At 42.8% G+C, this 19,484-nt stretch overlaps 1 protein-coding gene across 2 annotated transcripts; it reads right to left on the reverse strand.

Moving 5' to 3' along the window:
• Positions 1-340: 340 nt before the first annotated feature.
• AP3M1 (adaptor related protein complex 3 subunit mu 1) lies at positions 341-19,233 on the reverse strand. 2 transcript variants are annotated; one of them, XM_082486534.1, is made up of 9 exons: positions 19,121-19,233; positions 10,168-10,443; positions 9,276-9,447; positions 6,834-6,971; positions 4,758-4,843; positions 4,245-4,378; positions 3,342-3,549; positions 1,783-1,927; positions 341-491 (listed from the first exon to the last, which is right to left on the reverse strand). In XM_082486534.1, the coding sequence occupies exons 2-9, from the start codon at positions 10,438-10,440 to the stop codon at positions 391-393; spliced, it is 1,257 nt and encodes a 418-aa protein (XP_082342660.1). In that variant the 5' UTR covers positions 10,441-10,443; positions 19,121-19,233; the 3' UTR covers positions 341-390. The 2 variants fall into 2 exon arrangements, with proteins under 2 accessions (XP_082342660.1, XP_082342659.1); XM_082486533.1 differs by lacking the exon at positions 19,121-19,233 and having other exon boundaries at positions 10,168-11,171.
• Positions 19,234-19,484: the final 251 nt, after the last annotated feature.

Here is a 19,484-nt window from a genome sequence, read left to right on the forward strand (position 1 = left end):
GGCAGCTGCAGCAGCAAAATATGCCACCACAAGACTTTTCCAATGGCCTGTCCGGCCTTCGCGTGATTGGCGTCCGGGCTTTGGTATCTGCCTGGCAGCGTAGCGTTTGCAACATTTTCTGGATCGCCTATATCAAACTATTCACCAGCACAACAATTCAGTAAAAAAAGAGTGAAGGTGTATTAGAAAAAAAGTACCTTATTAAGAAAAACTAAACTATGCTTTCATTTTAAGAGCTGCTGTGCACAAATGCTTTGATCCCAAACTAATCAGTGTCTATTAATTAATTAATTGGCACCTAATTAATAGCAACATAAGTCACTAAGCAGTCAAGTTTGTGTTTTGTTTTTTTTTTTAAGGGGAATTTCCTCTTCGAAGTAGAGCATCTTCTCATGTCCTGACTTGGAATTTTCCTGCTTTTGTAATATATTTGACACCTTTAAAAGGCTTGTATTTTTCCCCATACATGTCTAGGCGATTCACTTTCAGTCCTGAAAAAGACAAAAACAAGTACAAAGTTAAAAGCGGAATGCTAGACATCACGTCAGCGTGTTTAAAAGTCCTGTTTTCTTGAAGCACGTTAAGATGGATTAGGAAGCTAATTGTCCTTTCACAAGTTCACCCACTTTGAAACAGCAGAACTGACCATTCTGGTCACCGACTCGTAGCTGCCCCGGGAGGGCAACAACTCGTTTCTGTTTTACTCAGTGAGCCAAACATCCTCCTTCCAAGGGATGTGCTATTGAACAAATGGGTCTGTCTGCCACAGCTCCCAGACGCTGCGCTTGTTTCCAATAATGTAAATGAAGCAAAGGCCAAGTTCTAGAATTCTTTTCGCTCTGAAGTCAGGACCAGCAATCCCCCTGCTATTAACTGAGGAATGCCAGTAACTATGCATTACCTGACAGTTCCAGGTTGTCCTCTGCCTTCTCACAGGTCTACTACCTTCAGCATCCAGCCGTTGGATCCACTAGATTTAAACTAGTGGATTGCAAGTTTTAAAAGGAAACTGCAGGATTATGTTCTTATCCAAGGACTAACCACTATTTACTCAGCAAAGTAGTCTAGGAAGCAAAAGGACCGTAGCCTGGTACCTACCTAGAAAGATACTACATGTTCTACCACAGATTGTCTTCTCTTGTCTTCACTCATCCTCCTTCCATTCACATGGGAGGCTATGCTCTGTTAGGGTCTTCTCCCTGCCAGGCTGCTTACGGAAGCATTTTACACATGGACTACTCGCATGATTTAAATGTTTGCAGACCGAGGCCTTGTTCATTTTAAATTTACTTCTGCACCTGCCCTATAGACTTCATTCTGATTTTACTTGCATATTTTTTGAAGGTGAAGAACTAAGCAGCTCCAGAAGGAAAGAATAAGCAGGGCGTTCTTCAAAATGAATGGAGTTTTTTGACCACTGGAAAGGGCTTTAGTGGTACAAGGCTAAAGGAAGGCAAGAGCAGCATACCAAGTCATCAACCATCACTCTTCACCAAAAGGATAAATTTGCATGTTTAACGCACAAGTCAACAAAGAAAAACTCATTCTTCTGTACACTTCTCAAAGTCTCTCTTGAGCAAAACAATTGGGAATTCACAATTCCCGGCAAGGGAATCTTCCGGAAAGGGTGACTGTCAGGTTTGGGTAAACCAGACTTTACCTTTTTGGACCAAGCTGACTTCAGATCAGCATCTCCAATTAAAAGATTAACAGTTTCCCACTTAGTTTCCTACTGCTACTCATTCCATCAGTGCCAATTTCATGTAATGCCCACCCACTCACCTGAAATTGCAAGCTGTTGTATCTTAAACTGGATGTTTAAACTTGGATTCTCCTCTGGCTTGGGGGCTCCAGACTGCAGGTTCACTATGCCCTTCAGGTTTGGGAGCTTTTGAGGAGTAATTTTGCCAACGTCCCATGTTAACACCTTGTCAGGAAAGAGAATAGTGGCAGTAGCTTTCTAAGAAACAACCTATGAGGTCAAGTTCATGCCAAGCTTTCGGTTTGCAAGCTGGGTACAGAAAGTCGCTGGTAGCCCTGAGAATTATCCCACAGGCTGCGAGATGGCATGGTTAGGGCTCCTGCAGGTACGGTGTCTTTTCTGTCCCGGCATTTCTTTTGCCCTGTCAGCGTTCCTTAGTTGCTCTGTGCACTTAATGCACCTTGTTCCCTTAGTAATGGTGATTGTTCCTGTTGTCAGATTGGCTCGGCTAGGGCCATGAAGCAAGGAGAGTAATCAGCACAAAGGTTGCAGGAACTTAAACGTAAGAACGAGGAGGACATGAGCAAGGCATGTGGCAAAAGCAGATGTTTCCGCTAGAGTAACCTTCCTAAGGGTCACTTGTTTCCCACTGATTCTTACACTTTCAAGAAGGTACATGGAACCAAGTTGGCCCTTTACTCACCAACGAGGTGATTTTTTTGTTGTTGTTCTTATAAACTGAAAATTGTTGATAAATGGAGGAAAAAACCCTCGGTTCTCCCTAATTCTACAAACTTTTGCAGTTACAATCCACCTAGTTATCCCAATTCATTATAAAAACACAGTATAATTTATTTCTGCAGAGAGGAAGGGAGACTTCAAGTGTTTTTGTTGGTGTTTTTGTTTTTAAAAGATCAAGGTCAGTTCTTTTTGAAACAAAATGTTACTTGGAGAGCTTTCACTTCCAATTCAAATCAATTGCTGACTGAGATATTCCAAGGGCAGCAGAAAGCTCAGAGCAGCGTCTTAGAGCCAGCAGAATGGTTTGGCTCAGACTGCATTTCAGCGAAATGGTTCCTGGGTACTGAAAAGTGTCAGGAGATTTAGGAAATTTAGGTCTCAAACCCTAACTCAGAGGCAAGAAAGCAGAACTCCCAAGATAGAGTTTTTCAGACCCTTTGTTTTCCTTCCTGTGTGTCTTCAGGCAGATCTTTTGGAAGAATTTTTTTTTCTCATCACCTGCTCCCTGTTTTTCTGGCTGTTTTCAAGTTTACCACATTTTCTCCAGGTGAGTATGTTTTAAAGAACATAGATTGCAAAATACGCCATAGCTGAAACCACCAGCAAAATACTGCTGCATCCAGAAAAGAAAAATAGGGGGTGAAGGGGCAGGGGAAAAGACAGGAAGGAAAGGTAGAGGGGAAGGGAAAGGAAGGGAGACTGATAAAACCAGAAATCACAACTGGTGCGTATCTAAGTTTGAAAAAGTAAGTTTTAAAGAGAAGATAATAATTCCTAAACATATGCTGAAGGGAAAGTTTTTTGCTAAGTGTGGAACACTGCTCCGGTGCTCTGCAATATGTATGACTTGTTCTAATGTCATCTTAGATATTTAAATAAATAAAAACTTAAGACTTACTTTGGTAACTGGGTCAAACGTATAGTTGCCTTGCGTAGCAGTGAGGTTCATGTTAAGTACAGCCTTTGGCATGTGAACTGTCATGACAACTCCTTCTACTGTTTTCCCCATATTCTGTTTTGGTCCAATTGTAACATCAAATCTTCCTGAAGAACTATTTTCCTTAAAACTTATCATGTGTTTCACATATACAGGAATTGCCACCAAGCTGAAAAGAGAAGACAGTAGCTGAATGCATCCTGGCTACTTCTCTGCTTGAGAAAATACGGCTCTTTCTCATAAACAGTTCTTGCGTTTCTGGCAGGTATTCAAGTTAGAACCTGTTTGTTTCAAAAGCGAAAAGTGATACTCAGCTCTTCAACATCATTGCTGAAGTGATTTTATTAGCAGAGAAACACAAGAAAGAAGGATTTTCTTACAAATCACTTGTCCTAATCGCTTTCCATCCATCTGTTTTGGTTTTGTTTTTTTTTTTTTTTTTAAAGTAATCTCACTGAGCCAATTCTCAGAACAGCCACCAGTCAAATCAGACTTAGTTTGCAAATATCTACGGTTTAGCTTTTTTTGCTTTATTCTTTGTGTGAAGATCAGTGTCCTCTATGTTCACAGAGACTTAGCCACAAAGCATCTAGCAGCAACAACGATAGCCAGGAATGAATAGCCCTGTATTCCTGTCATGTGTGCTTCATCCCACTGTAAAATGATTGCCGAGTATCAGCAGCTCACTGAAAAACTGTTTTCTTGTTTTAGTGGGGACAGAGCAACAGATGAGACAAAACCCGAGAACATGCATTTTCGCAACAATGCAAAGTCCCCCCATAACAAGGAGAAATCTGTCGTTACTCAGATGGAAAGCGATAGATGGTATATCTGAAGAATCGGTATGTCTAAATGGAAACGTACTTCTGTGAACTGACACGGTAGGAGATCAATCTGAAATTCCCATCGGGAGGAATAAATGAAAGGACTCTCTCAGACTCCCAGCGTTTGAACCGAATACATGGATGGAAGCTCACGTCATCCAGCAGCCGTGGGTTCTGTAAGTAGTGGCAAAGTGGTAAGTGGAATCTCATCAAGTATCAGCGGTTTGAACTAGCTACTGAACTCCACACAATTCCTATTTCTTAGACTCTAAGTATCATCCCTAGCCATTATCTGAGACACGTTACTGAGCTAGATGGATTTCTGGTCTGACCTGGTACAGCTTTTCCTGTGAGCGTATTTTTATGCACAGACAAAAGCCATTCCAACTAATGAGCAATGCAGCAACTTCTACAATATAACGCAAAACTCATTGTTATTTTTCCTATGTGTAACACGTGAAGTAGTGACTGTGCTCTTAAAATTGTTTAACTCTGATCATTAAGAAAAATAAATCCTAAGCAACTAAAATTCCCAAATACATGCTAAATTTACCATGAAAGAAAGAGAAAGGTCTGGCATTCCTGAGAGCTTAATACATGAATCAATAACACCTTGAATTTCTGCAAAGACTGTGGAACCTGCAGGGGAAAAAAAGAAAAGACGCTTCACTTAACATTATTTATCAAGGGCCTAACAAACGTTGTGAAGTGCAGCTAGAGGGCACAGATGACATTTGCACACCGCTCAAGAACACGCCAAGGACAGATAGGAAAGGTCATTCCAGTTACCTGTGGCCAGGGCAGCTTGCTAAAATACATAAGCCAGAGCAAACAGCTTGTCCCAAATCAGCTAATTATACTCGTGCCAGCTATTACACAGGACTCGTACTGGATGTGCTTGAACTGGTTGCCAGCAATGAGCAAATAAGAATTTCAGAATGTCTAAGCTCCGAATCTTTCTTTCTTTCATCCCTGTCCTCTGTCTCCAGAAAACCAGCAGGTTGTGTAGTGGTGCAGGGAAGGTGAAGCACATCAAAACAGTCAACATCAAAACAGAGCAAGTTTTTGCTATAAAGCTCCAGATAACCTTGGCTTTCACAAGCAAGGCTTGTTTTAACAGTGGGATTATGTATTCATCTTGATGTTAAATAAACATATAGCAAAAAAAAGCCCAAAACACCCAAAGCAAGAATACCAAGCATCTTACCCAGGAAAGGCTCATTTCCTTACATGCCCTATAAGGACAGAAAGGCATGAGCCGGACTCTGGACTAATTAACCCTGCAAGCAAAGGTTATTTTAGAAAATAGATAGGTAGAAACTATTGCTGATCTAGTCAAGGGGAAGGAGAAACCGTGGGTTAATACTTCGCCTGAAAAGAAGGGATCCTGTTTCCGATGAAAGCAGTTAACCATATCCCTAAGAAATAAAATAACATCCTTATTCTAGGGGAGGAACCTCATCTACTTCTTAGTCCTAGTGAAGGTTAGGAAGAAAGATTCTTGCATTGCTAGTCCCCAAGGGATCAGAGCAGAAAAGAGTAGCTATGACTACTGCAGTGGATCCTCAGTAGGAAATGGACACTGACCAGACTTGAAATACATACAGAAATACAAACACGGTCTCGCTTGTAACTCCTCAGACTAAGCACTCATGGGAATCCTATTGAGCAAGGAGAGTAACACAACTGTCAGGGTGTTCTGACTCCGCCACCTTCTTTTAGTTTCAAGACAGCAAGAGCAAGAGCTGCACAATAGCTATTTATGACTATCCAGTTCAACGGTGGCCAAAGCATTTGTCGAATTGGTGTACGGAACCAAAACAATATTGACTACTGCTGCAACAGCAGCACTACATGAAGAAATCAGAGATTTGGTCCCTGCCCCATACCACTGCAAAATGGTGCCATCCAGTCTTTAGCTTTAGGAACTGATGGTTCCAATAATGAACAAAACAGCAGGCTCCTGTCCTCACAGCATAACAGTTTTCTTTTTTGATCATTTATTTTCTAATTCTTGGCACTGGCAACATTTACACAAAAGTTATCAGATTCCTCCTCAGAGTTAAATCTCAGATTAAAGACTTTTGTATTTGAAGGTACCACGTTTCATTTACAGAAAAGAAAGGAGTATAATTATGCTTCATAATATCTGGCTCCAGTTTAAATATAAGGAAAACAATACTGTCCAGCTGTTTTGCAACCAAGTTTTGTCTTGCTCGGAGAAGAATGCTAATGAAAGCTTTTGTCTTGCTCATTTGAGGGCCTATAAGGACTACAGAAAATTTTTGGCAGGAACAATGGAAGATAATTTTCTCATCATATTTAAAACTTCAAATATTTTTTTCCATTTATATCTCTTAAGAGATAATCAATATACAAACAGAAAACATCTAAGTAGATAATATTTCTTGTGGATGTTCTTGAAGCAGCCTAGAGCATATTGCTATTTTAAGATGAACCAAGAAATACATTTGGGCATGCCATTTTAAATTGGATATTTCTATTTAAGACATAGATTCATGTATATAAAAGACACCCCAAAAAGCAGTTGGATTGTATTCTCTGTAAACATCAGCAGCTAAATGTAAATACATTCAACAAACAAAAATGAGTTTGCAAGGCATCTTACCTGATTTGTCTATAATTGCATCAATTTCTTCGATAACATCAAAATAAGCTTCGTTGTTTGTGTATTTCACCCCTGCTCTGCGCCAAGGAATATTGGACAACTGTCCAGTGGGAAGCGTGTCACCCACGTTACTACTGCCTTAAAAATGAAAAGGAACTCAATATCAGTAAATAATTACAAAAGGAATGTTTCGACTGCCAAAATTAAGAATCAAAGCAAGGTTTGTTCCCAAGAACTGCAAACTAGAACCTGGGCCACTAAAATTTCATTCATTAGGTGATGCGAATGCACTTTAAGGATGTGTCCAGACTTACATTTTTCATGCTATACTTTACATAGCAAAATACAAGGCTCAAGTCAGCAGGAGGTTTGAGTGGGAGTAGACGGGGGGGGGGGGGGGGGGGGGGGGGGGGGATAGATCCTGTGAAGGATTTTATCGCTGCAATTCAAGATGTTACAGCTCCTTGTGAGGGCCTTAAGCACGCTTCCCCCTTCTCCTAAGACTTTTAGCTGGCTGGCTTCAGGGCTGATTTGCTGATAAGAGTTGTCACGAAGCAAGAGCTGGAAGAAGCTGTAGGGAGGGCTCCCACCCTCTTTGCTGGGGAGCTGTTGTTAGGCTGAGGCTCTCACCCTTGGCACCCACCTGAGCTACCTTGCAGCAACATGACAGCCATGTCTACACCTGACCACGTGCCAAAGCGATCCAGACCCTGGCCCGCAGACTTGACTTTCTGGCTTGACCTGTCTCATCACGATGGACTTTCCTGGCAATCACTGAGCTGTAGATGACCCTGTTATCATCTGATCCCGATCCTGACCCTGACCTGTTGGCTCAACTTCTGGGGTCCTTAACAGTGATGCCCCTGCCTGCCTTGCTGTTACCTTTGGCTACTGGTTCTTAATAGTGTGAGAAAAGGGCTTCCTGAGCTACCTAGGTATAAAGTAAACTGATGATTCTTTAAAAAAGAAAAAAAAAAAAATCTTATCACTTCTGGGGCTTAGGCCTTAGAATCCCAGAATAGTGGAAACAACTCCCTCTGCTAGAAGTAGGTCTCAGGATAGAGCCATAGCTCATGCTTGCTTGTGCCCTTTAGCACAGCGAATGTGGTAGGGTGTCCCGATGCGTGAGACAGCTGATGGCCAGCGGTAGGCCCTCTCCTAGCAGGCAGAAAACAGAAATTTTAATTCTTTTGAGCTAGTAAAATAACTCATACAGAAAACCCCTTCCTAAAGCCCATGCCGGTGCTGTAATGCAGGGGGAAGAGTTGCAACCATTTCCTCACTCCCACTGCATCTCTGAAGGGGAGCAGTTGCGGTGTCCGTGGCTCTTGTCCCTCGGCAGCCTTGCAGGCTGCAGCAGTGCTGCCTAGGCTGGGCTGCCTGGCCAGGCAGGCGGGAGAGTGCTCAGGCTGCCGCTTCCCACCCGCTCAGTGCTGGGCTGTTGACAGTGACAAGATGCAGGCCACCCTGGGCAGGTGCTTTAGGCTCCTAGGGAATTCTAATAAGGCTTTAGATAAAACAAGAGGATTTAATGCTGCAACCCTTGGCTTCAGGAGTCTTAATTCCCTTTATAGTGGTGCATCTAGTCCATTAATGTCATAGATATTTTTTTAAGTATAACTACTACCATCCAAAACCACATTAAAAAAAAACCAAACAAAAAACCAAACAAAACCACAACCCAACCCCCAAACCCAGGAATTAAAACTGAGATTTATACTCAAAGATTAAACCACATGTGCAAAGGACCAGCTCCTCTGAGCACCATGTCTGTGTGGCCCTGCAGCCCGCCTACTGCCCTTCTCTAACACAATGTACAGGCAAACATCTCGCATATCTCTGACCCCATGTGACACCTCGTGGCATACCTCCCTTGCACCCGCTTGCCAGACAAGCAGATTCCATCAGCTCAGCTGACAGACATTTGGTTCTGTCAGTGCAAGACATAACCATTCACAACAGCCTGATGGATGTGGGGGGCATGGAGAGGAGGCTGAGGACAGGCCATTTGCTCCCTGTCATGCTATCTGTTCCCAGTCAGCAAAGATTTATTAGATATCTGTTATATACCTTTCTATAATGATTTCTTATAATATGCATAACCTTCTCCAATGCCCTCAGTTATTCGAGGCTTGGGGCTAGCTCTGTACCAACCCCAGAGCACCTGTCTCCAGCATGTGCAGTCTCTGCTGGGAACGCTATTCCTGAGGGACTTCAGCAGCTGTAGCTGGACCAGACAGTGCCACTGGGGATGGCAGAGGGGCCAGGCATAAACTGCAAATAAGGAGGAAGTTGCTTTTATTCAAGTCTTGGGAGAAGTGGCAGGACAGCGGCCTCACCTTCCAGGTTCACACTGATACGATATTATTTTTTAGCTATGAAGCATGATGGGGCTTTGTTTTTAAGCAGCCAGTCACCGCTGAAAATTATTTATTTTCATACCTGTGATGGAGTTGACAACGGAGCGCAAAATTGTGGGAGGCTTAATCAGCTCCTTCAATATGTTAGATTCTGTTGCCAGTGGAAAGCCGTTGTCTAACATTTCTTCTAGAAGTTCATACACAATAACTACATTGTCCTTAATTGCAGTCTCAGAACATTCGCCAAAGTAATCCTAAACAAATCAGAGATTACAAAGGAGAGGGTTTTTATTCCTGTTCAAATGCTTTGTAAAAGTTTGTTTGGTGTTTTTGCTTACAGAAAGCCTCCAATATATCAAGGAATTTTAGTGCCTAAACTGACTAGCTACTTCTATAGTCTGATTGCATCATATGTTAAAGTTACATTTATCATCTAATTAGAAATAAAGACAGCGTGAACAGTGAAATTATTGTAATCTGGTTTACTAGTATATATATCCCAAAGGTTCTCCCACTCGTGAACATGAACACATCTTCAGTTAGAAGACTCTCGTAAAATAAGATTATCTTTTGGCAATGCTCAGTCTTCACAGAGGTTCCTTTATTTACAGCATCTGTGAAATAAGTTGAAAACTGACTCACACTTCGTATCTCTCTCCTCCCTACAGAGTGTTTCATGACTGCATGTTCCTTCTTGTTCATTTATATAATGTTAACGGTACAAAAGCTTACAGAAAAAAGCACTTACAAAATGGGATTTTGGGTTTTAGTGCACATGCACTGGTATCTGTAAATCAATTGAATACACAAAATATACATTCTTTTCCTTTGTACTCAACAAATCAGTGTTTGACATAAAAATTGCAAAGGGGTAAGTCACTGACAGGAGTTTTCAGTACCTTTCTTTAAAATAAATTTATTCAAAAATTCCCTTGGAATTATTTCAGTTTTGAAATTATTTAACAGTGACAGACCTGGAAAGTATCTGCTACTCGGTGTAGAAATTCAATTACAAAGAGAGGTGGCACTTCTGTCTGTATGACAGACACAAAGAAGATTTTATCCCGATAGATGCTGATGAGGTAGTGATGTGGCGTTGAGATGACAGGAGGCACATTCTCAACATCGATTGCTTTCTCCTGAGCTTCAAAGAAATAATCACACACAGATTGGCTCACAACGCTCTTCCAGTGCTTCTCCAAGAATATATCACCAGAACAGTTTATAAGAAACAGGCTGTGGATCATTTTCTGTTGGAAACACATTCAAAGAAGTTAAAATAAACAAAAGGATATGAGGATTGACATCATTTCTTCTCCCAGATTCTTTTTCTTACAACGGTTATTCTTTGTTAACACACACTGTGAATTTAAGAAAAAGATCTGCTTTGCTGCTTTTCTTTAAATTGCATTTTCTTTACTTAGAGGAATATTTCACCACAAAATATTTCACAGTGGATTAAGTCGCTAACATATATCACAATGTAAGCAAGAAGCTAGCACCCTTGATTTTCACTTTCATCCCTATTTGGTATTTGTAAGTTATTTCTTAAAGAAAAGCTGATTCTCATGAGTTGGCACTCACTTAAACATGTTTGGCAACATGTAAGGGTAACTTATCCATAAAGTCTCCTATGGAAGAGGAAGTTGTATAACATTTACACACATAACTAAGAATTATACTGTCTCAAAGATATAGCTCTTTAGCCTGTGAGCTTTCAGCTACTGAACTAGAAAAGTGTTTTTTATTTGCTGGCTGATTAGTCTTTTACTTATGATCTATGCCAAGCTGCACTTGGATAAAGGGTTGGAATTCATTAGAAGTACACAAAACCAGGAGTTTAAATCTGGTTTAATGAATAAAATTGCCTCAAGTGTGCTTGACACACATGAAATATGTTTACATAAAATGTTTTACACTTAAAAACTAAGTCACTCATGAAAAAGGGGAGTATGAATTGCAGATAAGGAATGTAACTTTTTTCTAATATCTTTAAAGATTTACAAATAACATGCCTCAGCCACTGATCCTTCATTTTTTTTCATAGGACAAGAAGCTTACGTGCCTTTTTCTAAAACTAATTCCCAATCTATTTCTCAGCTTTCAACGCGATAATAAGTGAACGAAGTTGTTGACTCACATGAAGGGAACAAACTATTTTCTCCACACCTACAGAAGAGACAAATGCTGTCAGACTTCAGTTTATCTCTTTAGCCTTTACATCAGACAGATAGAACGCTTCGGCTGACCTGCAGCATAACCATTCTCTGACAAAAATAAGGTCCAAGTTTAAACTCGGGCTTAGAAAACAAAACAAACAAACTGTAACTCAAGCACTGGCTCCTTACGGTGAAGCTAATCTGGTACTTATAACCTGCATAAATTCATTCTGTAGTTGAAGAAGCTGCCACCGGCTATTCATCGCTTTTGCCTTCCAGGTATTGATTTGAGCAGGTCTGTGGCTCTGCAATTACCTGTATCAGGAAACCGGTCCAGCCATAAATTGACCCAGAAAAAGGAGTTTCTGGTCACATCAGCTTCCTGGTGCAACTTACTACGTTGCCAGAGAATGCTACAGCTGGTGCAGAGAAGGTGGTGGACATGGGCAGATGATAGCAATGGAGATACCCTGAACTGAAGTTTATTTAGCCTTTGGAGGAATTCAAACATGACTGGAAAGAGACCAAACAGTTACTGGGCATCCACACCTTGAAACAGGAACACCACCATCAACTCTGTATGTCCAAGAGAAGCCAAACACATCTACCAAAACCCTATCATAGTTTTAATGAATCTTAGGATATTTGGCCAGGATCAGGCCATAAAATGCCGATAAAATTTGCTCCTTCGCTAATGTTAACTCTGGCACACAAATGTGAAGACGGCACAGAAGCATCTAAATGTAAATGGTCCAGTCCCACAGAAATATTAAGGAATCTAAACACTGTATGATTAAGCCTCATTCCAAAATATTGGAATAAGCACGTAGCTCTATCCAGAGTGAGCTCTTGTTGCTGTGTCCAAACCTAAACTGCCCAGAGTACTAGGCTGACCTCCCAACAGACTTTTAACACTGAAAAATGGTCTGGCCCTGCTGATATCAACAAAACAAAAGTACGTCTTCCGAAGCCCACCAGGGAAGGTGAAAAAGGACTACTAAAGACGGTACTTAGCATGCTATTTCCCTCCATCTAAGTCAGCAGATGTGGGAAGGGAGCCAAGATCCAGCTTTTCAAATTCCAAACTCCAGCTGCTCCTTTACATGCATGACAGCAATGTGCTCATCTTCACTGGGGCCTTGCCAGGTCCTAGATACCTCAAGTGAAGAGCACAGTGGTGGTAGACACAAAAAGACCAATAGTCAAAACATGGACAGAAAAATCCAACTAAGCAAATATGGTATATAAAAGGAAGTTGTTTCGGAAACTGTGATTGTTGATTCGCTTAAGAGTGGGAAAGGAAATAAAGCTACGAAGTTATTGCATGTTTCTACGGTATCTCTCCCGGACCAAATTAATCTCTAATTTAGTTTGTTAAAAAAACAGACAATTTTAACACTGGGAGCACAGCATTCTTATAAAGGAGCCATGACACAATTGCTTTAATCCAGTTTAACTAAACATGTTTTGAATTTAGCCAGCACTGAACATTAACACCCTCCAAAATCTCCTGGATAGTCGCACAACAGTGGCAAGTATAATCAACCACTGAATGTCAGTATTGTTCCACACCAAGGCAGCCCAAACATATGAAGGTGATCAGCTATGAAGCTTAGAATAGTTCTCTGTACATTTTAATATGGATACAATAGCATATCTGTTAACAAATATAAAACCCAGTTCCCAGGAAATGCACACAAAGCTGCATAGGAGCGTTTCAGTACAAGCAGCACTGGTAAGACTGTTTCCAGAGGACTTGATCTACACAGCCCACTGTGGAGAAGCTATGCTAGACTGCAGGCAGTTTCGGACCATACTCTAACAAAGTATATCAGATATGGGTGACAGAGTGTTTTTAAGCCTTAGCAGTTGTCCTGCTGTTAACATTCATACAGATTCTATTGATCAGATCACATTTCTCATGATACACTTTTAACAAGCACAGCTGTGCCAACCTAATTGCTACTTAAATACAGCAACTTCATTCTATTGGGCCCACAGCAAGCTCCTGGCGCACGAAATGGCTGTGTTAGTAGGGCGTCTTCTTTTGCCGTAAGATCCACTTAGGATACTAGACCACAACTTGATATGCAATTGAGGGAGGGCACGGGTAGCCAGAAAGGGTGGTAGCGTTGGACCACGGCCCCTGTTTAGTCAGTCATCTGCCCCAAGCTGCCCAGGTACTGGCTGTGTTCATACCAGTGTTTGTGTGGCCTCATGGTGAATTTGAGTAACAAACTGATCCAGGGGCCCGTGCATGGCAGATTACAGCTTTACAGTATCTGTGGAAACTGAGCAGTAAGATCCCACCTAGCTGCCTACCCTATCTTCTGGGCATGAAGACGGGGATTACAGGGTTTCCCATGATACTTAGTTATTTTGCTTTTAGCATAAGAGTTCCCTTCAAAACCCCTCACATACTCCTTACCTCCTTCCAAAGTTGCAGGAGTACACTAATTTGCTGCTAATTTGAAGTGCTCTGGAAAATCAAAGCTCTCCTCTTGCAGCTGAAGTACAGAGCCGGCAGACCCACGGGCACCAGCCCTGCCCTATCAGTCAATGGGCAGCTCAGTTTGGACACCTCCCTCTGCCAGCGCTGACTACAGTAAAGAAGCTCTTACAGCAGCGGGGACATCAGTCTATTATACACAAGACTAAGCCATTTGATTTATCCCACACACTGTCAAATAAACAGCACCAGCCAATTAAAGGTGGATTTCATATTGGATATCTTACAACTGGTGCTACTACAAATATATTTTATGTAAGCTATTATTTAACAAAAATTACTTACAGTGCTCCCAATACTGAAGATTTCCCAGCTACTCTATTTTTTGAGTGCCACATTTCATTTAAGACATGTAGACATCCCTGAATTCATTTCTCAGTACCCTACCTTCTTCTATCTTATCAGAACACTAGATTTACAAAGAAAAAAAAAAGAATAAAAAATGCTGAACATAAGAAATCAATCTAGTAACAGTGAGATTCCTCACAGCAATAGGTCAAGTTAATACTCATGGGCAAACAGCAAAGCATATTAAGAGCTGCGACACTTTGAGGGTAAAAGGTCTTGAATCAAAGTTCAGAAGTTTAAGAAAACAGTAGCAAAAGCACACCACCAAAAATTTAAGAATCATGAGAGTGCAGCAGCGTACACATACACCACTTTGAGAAGGCAGCACAAACCCACTCTATGTAAAACACGGAAGGTGTGCTTCTAGGGCTATTTCAAAAGGACGAACCTCCCATCTCTCTCCTTTTAGGCCTAAGACGCAGACTGAAACGTATGTGGATTATTGTTTGCATCTGTAGTCCAGAGCAAGCCACTCAAGCTCATTTTTAGTAGGCCAACAGCCTTCTGTACTACTGCCTGACTGAACAGCATCTTACAGAGACTCCAGCAACAAGCAGCCCAGCAGAGGTTTTGCAGCTTCTTCTGACAGACTCCCCATCCTTGCTCTGACACATGAAATCCACGTGACTCTTGGCAGTCATTTCCATCCTACCAGAATTTGAAGTCCTTGCAGAACTAAATACTTCAACTAAGGTGCCTTCTATACGCTGTTTCCAAGTCTGTATCTTTGCTTTTGACTCAATCTGGATTTGGCAACGTTACTGTTTTTTCAATCTCCAGGCAGAGAAACATCTGGACTGAAGTCACAGCAGGCTCACAAGACAAAAGTGGAGCTCATTGGCAAGAGGGAGAGACTGGGAGCATGGGAAAAAGACTGCTTGCACGTGCTTGTCCTTAGCTACAATTAAGTACTCTAAAATGTAATTAATGCAGAAATACTGTTACCAGCTGCTTTTTCCTAACACTGAGCTGAGTTCCAGTCAAAGCTCTGAAAACGAGGAAGTGAGGAATTTATTACTGACCTCTGCAATGCCCTTTAGAGCTAGTAATAATTACTGAAAACGCCTCAAAATGGGATCATCATCGGGAAAGCATTCCACAGCTTCCATGTTCCCTGCATTTGGCATAGCTGCTCTGAAGGGTGGAGGATTAATGGGGGTGGACTGTCTGAGCCTCTGTTATGTATTTGTGGAAATGAACTTCCAGTGACAAGCAAACGGAAAGTAATCAAATGCTTAGAGTAATCTGGAGAAACAAATAAGCTAAGATAGGCAGTTCTATTTCTATTTTAAAGCTAGTATTTTTGTCACACCCAGCTGGTGGGCAGTTTAGCTTTTTCCTACTAATTCAAGATGCGTCACTGACACAAACACGTGAAGACAATGTTTGCTCCCCACCTGCCCAGCCCCATTGCTCTTAAAACAGCAAATTGAATGAAGTCCTATTAAATACTGGAATGACATTTTCAAGACAGCCAACACAGCAGCTCTGAACATATGTATAATGAGCTAGACCAACCCCTCCCCCCCCAACATTAGAAGTTGTGATTCAAACCGATATACCTGGAAGTCTCAGATCTTACTAAAATGTGAACATTCTGTAATTTCACAGTTTTTGTAAGACTCCTTATCATTGTTAGCATATCTTACTGCCACTGCTCAAATGTCACGAATCTTTTCATTTATAAGATGCCCACAGCTTACGTATCTGCACATTAAAGTAAAAATATTTTTGCAACCCTTCCTAAGAACTGCCTGGTGTCCCTCTCTGTTAATCAAGCAAAACTCCCAGAATCAAATCAACTCTAACTTAACACCATGAAGTGCTTGTGTCTGTACACCTACTCAGGCACGTATTTTATCAGCAAGATCATCCCTATTAAAGACTAAACACTTTGCTTCCCAGATACTCAGTATACATTTATTTACCTTTACTCTTATTTAGAGCACTGTTAGTAACTGTCTGGAATTGTTTTTAAAAGCAATAATTCTTCTGAGAATACTCGGAAGTTGTCTTAAATCAGTGTTTGGTATCCATAACAAAATTTCCAACTTCCTCCATGCTTTTACCAATAACAATCAGAGTCTGCATAAGAATTTGTGCAGCATTTTAGCTACTGACTGATGAGCTTTCCAATAATACATTTGCATGGTGCCTCTGTTCAATTTAGTTCCAGTATAAATCTAATTGCTGGCAAGATAGTTCCATCTCTTGCCAACAGAACAATATTAGATCCTGAATAACTGCAGTTCCCTTTGGGACCTGCAAGAACAGAAAGCTTCACTGTAAAAGCTGAAAAAGCAAGTTTCTTAGAAAAAACTCTCACCAAAACAATTAAAAATTCATTGCTAAAACTACGTTTTTACATGAAGATGGAAGATTTCTAACACAATTTACATCTGAATCGGCCGCCTTAGGACTACTAAGGGACAACTTAAGAAATTCACTCTCTGAAAGCAGTGCTGAATAGACAAAGAGGACCAAATGGGCACAGGTAAGGTGAATATCTTGTCACGCATTTACAGTCAACGGGATTGTCAGGAACAGACTGATAATTAGGCTCATATTCCAGCCAAACCACTGACAACTCTGAACGGCCAAGGAAGCAGGATTCGATCACAGGACATAAAAGCCTTGGCTCAGTAGTTCTTTGGGAAGATGTTGTCCACCGTGCTCTCCCAATTCACTGCTCCACTAAGTCTGACGGGCCAGAGCAACAGTGCTACCAGTTCTTTTTTACAGGCTCTATTTTAAGAGGCACTCGAGGTTCAAGAAAGGACAAGCTCTGTGCCAAAGAGCCATGCACTACTGAAACACTAGATCAGAGCCAACAACTATCACTGGAACCCCGCTGTAAATGACAGCTCTTACTAACGTGTGTGCACTCTGCCACGACTAGTCCAAAACGCAGATGGTAGAAATGGGGCTAATAACCATTTTTACCTCCCTTTTGTTTCACAAGAAAAGAGCAGAGTGGCCCCCTTTAATTCTTCCATCCTATAGAATAAAATCAGGCTCCAGAGTAAGGAGTCTTAAAGAATATTCCAAGAAGTTCCTGTTAAAAAGCAGCCTTCCTTGCATTATGTTGAAATAGCATAAAAAAGATTTCACATTTTTTTCTGTTTATTAACTGAGTTTTGGATGCTACGTAGGAAGTAAGTTGGGTGAAAATAAAAGGGAAATAAGAGGAAGGAACTCAACATTCTAAAAAGGTTTAATTTGGTTTCTTCCATTATTACAACCATGAAGTACAGCTGCCACTTGTCACCTGCTGTTCAGACCTCTCTACCTCAAGGACTTCAATTTCTCTTTCATGAATCCTCATGACAAGGTTTCTACTTAAGATTCTTAATGCGGAACTGCTTGTAAGGAGAGCTTTGTTTGAAAGAGTAACTGGGACTTAAGTGGCACATAGCTATTTTGCACAACAGGAAATTTCATTCCTGGACAAGGACAGCAAAATTAAGCACTAGAGGGCGTGGAATGATCTCAATGTTTAATTTGCCATCTGCAAGGAATTTTCAGGTATGTGCACACAGACAGGAAAGAATCTGCTTGTCCCTTTTTTTTTTTTCCCCAAGACTGGTTTTCTTCTGGTTTTGAGTTAGCACCCAACACATCACTGATTAAATCCTAGACATTTACAGTGAAATACCATTCAGATTTTTTTTTTTAAATAAATGAGAAGCTATGTACTATTCAAACCTTCTGGGAACTGCTAGCTGAATCATTCTCATGGTTGGCATAGTCAGTTCTTTTGTAAAACATTGCTTCCATTATTTTATCTCCTGCACGAGTAATTTAATTTACTTGCAAATAGCTTTTCCTCTCCCATACTGCAGTCTGCCTTCTATGAACACAAATTTTCATTATTCAAGTATGATTTTTTTGCCTGGTTATTTATACAATAGCTACATTTAATGGTGAAGCTATTCCTCCGGTTCGATCATCATCTAATGGATACAAATCATTCATCATACTGAAAAGACAGTAAGTGCATTGCTACTTCAAAGCAGATTAGCACTGAAACAAAAGAAAAGAGGAGAGACCCTCCACTCCATTACCCTGTCAGGTAGCGAACCAGGCGAAGCGATGTGCAATGCACAGTGGCGGATGATAACTTCCAGCGTGTATTATGCAAATCTACACTCACGGGCTCTCGGGCTAATTAAGCACGTACAGCATGACCAGAACCAGCCCGTTTGCAGCAATGCAGCCGAAGAAGAGCTGAGGCGGCCCGGCCACCACCCCTCCTGCAGCCCCCCCCGCTGTGGCATTGCCGCAGGTTCTGCACGTAGCCCTGAACGGGCTCCTGCATCACCCCTGCTGCAGGCCGTGTGCCACCGCCCCTAGAAACGAAATTAATTACCTCCCTGAGCATAATTCCCCCTTCTCATCACTGCTATATCGCTTTAGACTAACCTACGTAGCCCCCGCCGGGCCCGGGGCGCTGACGGGCCCACAGCCGCCCGCCGGGCCCTCACTCCGGCACAAGCCGCGCTGTCCCGCACACGCGCCAGAGCCCAGAAGAAGCAGGGTTGTTTTTATTATTATTATGATTGAAACGCGGAAATAATATCGGATTTAAATGGGCACCGAAGAACGGAAATGGCCGCAGGTAAAACGGGAAGTCTGGGATTGACGGGGCAGCCTCCCGCGACCAGCGCTGACAGGGATGTCGCCCCTCCCCGACTCCGCACACCCAGAACCGCTGCCGGCTGCCTCGGGGGCCCGGGCACAGGCGGCTCCCTCCGGGCGGGAGTCCCGCGGCTGCCGCCGAGGCCCGCCCCGCCGCGACGGCCGCCGCTTCCCCCGACCACGGAAACCAACGCCCCCCGCGGTGAGGCCTCCCTCCGCGGCCCGGGCACACCCCACCTTCACACACCACCCCCCCGCCCCGGCCCCACGTACCTCCCCCGGCCCAGTGCGGCCCGCTCGCCCCGGCCCGACTCGGCCCGTCCCGCTCCCGGGGCAGCGGCCAAGATGGCGGCGAGGCCCGGCAGCGCGCGGGGCCGCCCCCCGGAGGAGGCGCGGGCGGCCTGGGCGCTGCCTGCGCTGAGCGGCGAATAACGGGTGCACCCCCCCAACCCCTCCTCACAGCCCCGCCGCCGCGGCCAGCCGCCCACCGCCCCTCGGCGCCCCTCGGCCTCGGCGGCGGGCAGGGGACGGGGGCTGCCGCCAGGCGCTAAAACCAGCCGGGCGGGCGGCGCGGCGGCGCACCGCTAGGCAGGAGCGGCGGGCGGCGCAGCCTCCCCTCCCCGTCAGGCGCCCGGCA

The sequence above is a fragment of the Vanellus vanellus genome (assembly GCF_965231255.1).
Source record: "Vanellus vanellus genome assembly, chromosome: 7".
NCBI classification, from domain to species: Eukaryota; Metazoa; Chordata; class Aves; order Charadriiformes; family Charadriidae; genus Vanellus; species Vanellus vanellus.

Coding starts and splice junctions, on each gene's coding strand:
- AP3M1 (XM_082486533.1), bottom strand. CDS start 10,458: ATGTGTTTCCAACAGAAAATGATCCACAGCCTGTTTCTTATAAACTGT. Junction 4,844..6,833: donor TGCAATTATAGACAAATCAG/GTAAGATGCCTT, acceptor TTTCCCCTGCAG/GTTCCACAGTCTTTGCAGAA. Junction 492..1,782: donor ACAACAGCTTGCAATTTCAG/GTGAGTGGGTGG, acceptor TGTCTTTTTCAG/GACTGAAAGTGAATCGCCTA.